Source organism: Hippoglossus hippoglossus, chromosome 12, assembly GCF_009819705.1.
Source record: "Hippoglossus hippoglossus isolate fHipHip1 chromosome 12, fHipHip1.pri, whole genome shotgun sequence".
In the NCBI taxonomy this organism is placed as follows: domain Eukaryota; kingdom Metazoa; phylum Chordata; class Actinopteri; order Pleuronectiformes; family Pleuronectidae; genus Hippoglossus; species Hippoglossus hippoglossus.
The window spans coordinates 3,009,412-3,015,642 of record NC_047162.1 but is presented as its reverse complement, the minus strand read 5'-3'; the positions used below and the strand labels follow the sequence as shown (position 1 = coordinate 3,015,642).

Below are 6,231 nucleotides of genomic sequence, written 5' to 3'. Positions count from 1 at the left end.
CAGGGGCTGAGCCTGTGACGCCAGGATTCACTGTAGAACACTTTGGAGACGTTGTGGGCCTATCAGCAAAACGTTGAGGAAGGAGGGCGCCCACTTATAAAGCTAAAAGGTGCCATCTTTCACTTGACCATCCAGCAGGTCTCCTGTATGCAAGCAAGGAATATAAACATCTAGTCCTAAATAACAGAACCTGCAGATGTCAGTACTCTGAAGTTCATTGGTTTGTGGTAATGTGATTCATATAAATGTATTATGTCAGCACAATCAAACTACCTGAATTAAAACTACAATTTGACATCTATTACATTGCTACAATAATGCAGGACCTGCCTTAGTTGATATTTTCAATACATTTGCATTCTAGAAAATTCCAGAAACTCAGTGGACAGGCTTTCGGGGCCCTGGCCATTTGTCCACTTGGTCTAGTTGGTACTAGTTAACTAAAGGTTGAATTCTTCCCAGAATAACCTGACACCACACCCACTGTCCCCTCAGCGATTCTCCAGTTATACTATATATAATGCACATACAGTAGATTTTACTGTACACTACATACAGTGTATCTTAGATAATCAGTGGGGCAAAAGGCTGATGAAATGCCGATGACTTGAATGTGCTATGTAACAGTTCAGATTTCTGAGTAGATCATAAACTGCAGTGCACTTAGAATCACAGACTACACATCTCTTACCAGACCTTAGATAACCTGACAGTATAGAAAACATGACATGAGTATTTATGAGAATATAATAACGTGTACACAGTTGTGGACAGGATGTTACTGTTCAGTTCTGTTGTGGTAATGTCACCTAACAGATCTCTAAATCTTCTGCAGGTAACATACCCACGTATTTTTAGCCCCTATTAGAAAGTCTCGAAGTTGATGAAGTTTTTTTTAATAAAACCTAAAGAATCGCAAAACTATGACTTTTGATAGTTAAGAAGACAATGCATCCTGTGTAAGTTAACACATATGCAGTATTCTCATTATCGATTCATCTAAGAATTATTTTCTCAATTAATCAATAAATCATTTGTTCTATAAAACCAAGAAAATTCTGAAAACTATCCATCAAGATTCCCTAGAGCAAATGATGCCATCCTCAAATGTCTTGTTTTGTCTGATTAAAGATATTACATTTACTCTAATGTTAGGCAGCACATTGTCACATGTGACAAGTCACATGTTTTGCGTTTTTGCTTGAAAATGGACCAAAAGAACAAATGAATCATCAAAATATCTGCAGATTTTCTTTATGTTGATCGACTAATCCATAAATATATTACTCTTTGCAGTTTTATCTACACCCATGTGTTTTGGGCTGATTGCTAACATCGGCATGCAAACATGCTCACAGTGATCACAATAGGAAACTGGAAACATTAGGAGAGTATCATTAGTTTTGCAGCTGTTTGGTTGTAAGCTAATATTAATTTGTCCAATAGAAAGTATCTGTATTTTGTTTGATGAGTGTTAGATAAAAGAGGGAAACATCCATGTGTGAACTAAAACTCCCCAATGTAATTAGTTAAATGGTTTGTATTTATATAGACGAAACCATGAATAGTTTTTATTACTTAATTTCATACTAAGTGTCTTGCCCAAGGACACTTCAGAACGCGGGAGACTGGGATCCAACCGCTGACCCTCTGGTTAGAGGACAACCTGCTACCTCCTGAACCACAGTTGAATGTTTGTACAGAGAACCCAGACGTTGAGGAAATTCACAGAAAAAGTTTGACCTGACTTTTATCTTAATCCTGAGCAATTTGGACGTCTGTAGCTAATTTAATGAAAATGCACCAAATACTTTCAGTATTTCAGAAAGAGATACAAATATAAACCCCCACGTGGTGGCACAAGCAGACAAGTTAGAAGATCAGCAAAGTCGGTAGGATTCATCATCCATAGATGCATGCAGCAGCCATGGCAGGTATTTAATAAATCCCTTCACTCTCACTTTAACGTATCACTGACCTCAACAAGCAGCTTTTATGGAGTTTTTCACATGATCCATGTCCACGGGGCAAAGACAACCATCCTTGCACTTGTCCTTGCGTCTTGTTTTTTTACTTATAATAAGAGGTTCTTTTGCAACCACTTACTTTTAAGTAGAGGCTTATCAGGGCTGGATAACGCATAGCTGAAACACAATGAATCACTCCGACACCTATATTGAAAATACAATTTATTACACGGAGTAATAAATACATACAAAGATGCAAGTAACAGCATTTTCCATTTTTTTAATACCAAAACCAACCCTCAACACGAATGAACCAATGCATTTGGCACATTTCTGTCCCTCACTCACTCGGCCATGTGTGTTATAGGGGTCTGAAAAACAGACCAAACACTATCAAAAAAGAAGTCTCCATCTGCCCCTGTACAAGCCATGCAGTGTCTACAAATTAACCATGGGCCCTTTCGCATGCATTATTCTTTAAAATTCATTTCTTTAAAAATTGAGTCAAAACTAAGATCCCAAAAGTGGGGCATAAAAACATGATATCCTCCATGATATTTGAATTCCAATAACCCACATGTAATTAAAATGATCCTCCACAACCCTCAGGAATCAGGAATTGTGTTACTGTTTTTCTTTTCTTTTTTTCTCCTCTAGGAGCTTGCTTTTCCATCCTTTGTTCATTTACTTCCTCCTCTCAAAGGAAATGCCATGCAAGTTATTTATTGTTTTCATGAGACACACACTGTTGGTTCTTTTTCGCAGGGACGGCGGTGTGTTCGTAGCTAGGACCTGGCGTTTCTCTCCGTCTCCGCCAAGCACTCACGCACCAGCCCTCTAGCATGGATTATTCCTACAAAGACAACGCAAAGACACTTCAGGTTAACGAACTTTGAGTTACATACACCTGCACTGTGTTTTATACATGCAGATCCAGGTTTACACTGACCTCTTTTCAGTCTCTCCATTGCACTCTTACTTCCAGCATATGTGGGCCTGATCTCCTTCCCAAGCTCTTCGATGATGGCCAGCAGCTCTGCATATTTGTTCTGAGGCACTTGGCTGCCAGTGGAACCCTGACGTTGGAGCAGACAGTGCAAGATGAGCCACGTTCAACACATTTGAGGAGATTACAATGAGAAAATAGGAAACAGCATAAACTGTTGTCCAAAAAATATGAGAAACATAAGACGGGGTGCATAAAGTATACACGGTTAAAGCCAAACAGGTTCACATATGAAATGTACCTGTGAGAATCCCAGAGATGGAGGTCCGTAGTCACTCAGGAGAGGCCTGTAAGACTGCAACGTGGCCAGGTTAGCTGCTGAGGCAGACTGGAGATTTCCAACTGTCGACAGATCAAAAATGTAAAGTTTAACAATTAATCTTGATTACGTTTTGGATATAATTTAGTTTTAAAGATTAAAGAAAACTGTGAAGAAATAAAAATGACATGCGATCACAACCTCTCACAACCCAAAGCAACATCTTCAAAAATCTTGTTTTGTAAACCGTCAGCTATTAGTACTTTAACGGTAACATTTCTGAACTGGGAATAAATAGATCGCTCACACTTTGCATTTTGCCAGACTAAGTTCAGCTATTGCCCCTCACTACAACAACCATGTTTCAACCATGTTATATGAGTCAAAAACAATGCTGTATGACCGTGGAACAAAAATCTGCTTTTACTTTAAGGGCAAGTTCACATCTTTTTAAAGTCTGTCTTGAAACAAAAGCCAGTTGTTCATATGAACAGTGAAACATTATTCCTGGTTCCACTTTGCAATCGTCACATAGAAGATACCCACGTTACAACATGTCTGACTCAGACAGCCCACGCGTTGTATGATCTTATGATGAATTTGGCAATTAACAATATTTTTGCACACAGTGAGGACTGTGGATTTCGTGCTCAATCACAATGTTCAGTATGAACATGAGGAATGATTGTAGCAAATAAAAAGCCTGTTTCAATGATAAGATGGCCACTGACTATTGTTGAGGACAAAATGATCCTTCGAGCATTACTGGATCACTGAGCGGACCCATCAGTCACAGGCCCACATACCGATGGGGTCAGAACAGAGGGGCCAGGGAGCCTCTTTTTGAAGTCAAACAACTCGGCTATAAAAAAGAATCAAAACAACTACAACATTTCCACCAGAAGCACACAAAGAGACACAGAAGACAAAAAAAGACACTGAATAAAAATGACCAAAACCATCAAAAAGAGATGTAAAGCTACCTAAAAAGAGACAAAATGACAAAAAAAAACCTGACCTTAACCCAGAAAATGACCTACACGAACACAAATCTACCAAAACACATGAAAAAAAACACAAAGAGACACCAAATGACCTAAAAAGACATAAAACAGCCAAAATGACCAAATTAAACTCAAAACTACCAGAACACACCTAACGAGACACAAAACAATTTTTGAAAATCAGAAAATCACCAGGAAAAGAGAGAAAATCCCCAATTTAGACACAATGACCCCAAAAAAAAAAGGACTACAAAGAGATGCGTCCACAAAAAGACACCGAGCGACTGAGAGGGACCAGAAATGGCCCGAAACAGTCAGGAGCAACCACACAGAGAAGATACAACTGCAAGGAAACACGAATCCATCACATAAAGACTGAAAAGACGGGTCTGTGGATGTCAGATCCTTCATGCTGGAGTACAGGGGCCGTTCACATGTCGGTGCCCTGTGGTCTGTTGTCTCATAATCCATCCGCAGCCTGGCGTAAAGACTAACAAGCAACTCAGTAGGTCTCTACGTTCCCGACGCGAATCCTTCCTCCACCTCTGGTGATTGAAGTAAACTAGAGAATAGCGTGTTTTTCTTTCTTCCTGTAGCTTTTCTCCTCCATTACCGCTGCTCCCCTGCTGCTTTGTTCCCCTGTAATACTCGTCCTCCGCCGCCAGGTGTCCTCGAAGAGTCGGGAAAGGCTCAGAGGCAGATCGATCAGCAGCTCCGACCGAGGAGCATCATGGAGGAAGCGGAACGACGCCGCCTCAACAAGACACTACCGACACATTTCTGTCACCGCGGAACAACGGCAGCCGCCCGGCGGGACCGCGACCCCGGACGACGGGGAAGATCGTTTTACGAACCGCCGCCTCGTCGCCTCGCATCCCGGCCGCGTTTCTCCGCCGGCCGATCCCGCGGATGGCGCTCTTTTACATTAGTAATAATGGCGGATATGAATTAGCCTAGCTCCCAGGATCTGACCCTACATATATAACTGGACAAAAACTACAGACACGGTCTTTCTCCAGGTATTCTCCGAGACCCCGAATTTAACACACGGTTTAACCGACGGATCCTCGGGTTTTCCGCCACGTTTTCTCCTTACCCTGGTTCCCAGAAGTTCCCGGAATGTGCTGATGGACGTTGGGTTTATAAGACATTCCCAGAGACATTGTAAATTAAAGAAATAAAAATGACCCGAAATTCAGTGAAGCGTCTGTCTCTCACTTTTTGTTTACAACAGCGGCACCGGCAAATATGGCCGTCACTTTATATTGACACCCACTGTGCTTTGTAACACTGCAACTGTACCGCTGCGGCTGATCGAGAAAAGTGCTTTTAAAAGATCACATTTTACACGAAAAACGTCATTTTGCCCCGACGGAGCGGAGGATTCCACGCAGGTTTAACACGCGTTTAACACGCAGCGGCGATCGGGAGGAGAACTTTAAGCAGCACTTTGTAAACTCTTTTTTTTTTTAAATACTCCTTTTTTTTTTTTTTTTTTTACGAACATGTGAAGAGTTTTCTCACACATTTTAAAGTCTCACAAACCCACATTCAAGACACACAGACGAGGTTGAAAGAGTACAATAACAAACCCAGTGTGTGACTATATTATATATAAATATGATATAAGCGTGATATGTGATATATGTACGATGTGGGTTTTAGGAAGTGAAGTAAAACGCTTTTGTTTGTAGGTACCTGTCTTTGTTTGTGGGGCCGCGTCCATTACTTCCTCTACATTAATAACACACAAAAAAAAAAAAGTTACAGGTAATTTAGTTTGAATGATCAGATTAAAGGATCCACTCGCTTTATTTTGGAGGCATGTGGCCGTGGATCCGCTCTCCTCGTCAAATAAGAGGCAGGAGAAGAAGCGCAGCTCTTTATACGTGTCCCCTCACATCAGACCCCCACTGCAGGGCCACATGGTCGGACGCACAAGAACAAGGTCTGGCCCCCAGTCCTGGTCCCCCGGGGGTCATGACCCCGGGGCCC

The 6,231-nt window shown here is 41.4% G+C and overlaps 1 protein-coding gene across 3 annotated transcripts; it reads right to left on the bottom strand.

The window, feature by feature from the left end:
- Window positions 1-2,176: 2,176 nt before the first annotated feature.
- Window positions 2,177-6,087, bottom strand: LOC117772155 (cyclin-dependent kinase 2-associated protein 1). 3 transcript variants are annotated; one of them, XM_034603107.1, is made up of 4 exons: window positions 5,935-6,087; window positions 3,215-3,315; window positions 2,917-3,043; window positions 2,177-2,820 (listed from the first exon to the last, which is right to left on the bottom strand). In XM_034603107.1, exons 1-4 carry the CDS (start codon window positions 5,960-5,962, stop codon window positions 2,753-2,755), a joined length of 324 nt encoding a protein of 107 aa, XP_034458998.1. In that variant the 5' UTR covers window positions 5,963-6,087; the 3' UTR covers window positions 2,177-2,752. The 3 variants fall into 3 exon arrangements, with proteins under 3 accessions (XP_034458998.1, XP_034458997.1, XP_034458996.1); XM_034603106.1 differs by lacking the exon at window positions 5,935-6,087 and adding an exon at window positions 5,333-5,498; XM_034603105.1 differs by lacking the exon at window positions 5,935-6,087 and adding an exon at window positions 4,605-4,871.
- Window positions 6,088-6,231: the final 144 nt, after the last annotated feature.

What these genes read in the sequence shown, in the direction of transcription:
- LOC117772155 (XM_034603105.1), bottom strand. Translation starts at nt 4,707, where the DNA reads ATGGATTATGAGACAACAGACCACAGGGCACCGACATGTGAACGGCCC. An exon ending in CATCTCTGGGATTCTCACAG is followed by an intron (nt 3,044 to 3,214) that starts GTACATTTCATA and finishes CTCCAACGTCAG; the next exon opens with GGTTCCACTGGCAGCCAAGT. An exon ending in AATGGAGAGACTGAAAAGAG is followed by an intron (nt 2,821 to 2,916) that starts GTCAGTGTAAAC and finishes TTGTCTTTGTAG; the next exon opens with GAATAATCCATGCTAGAGGG.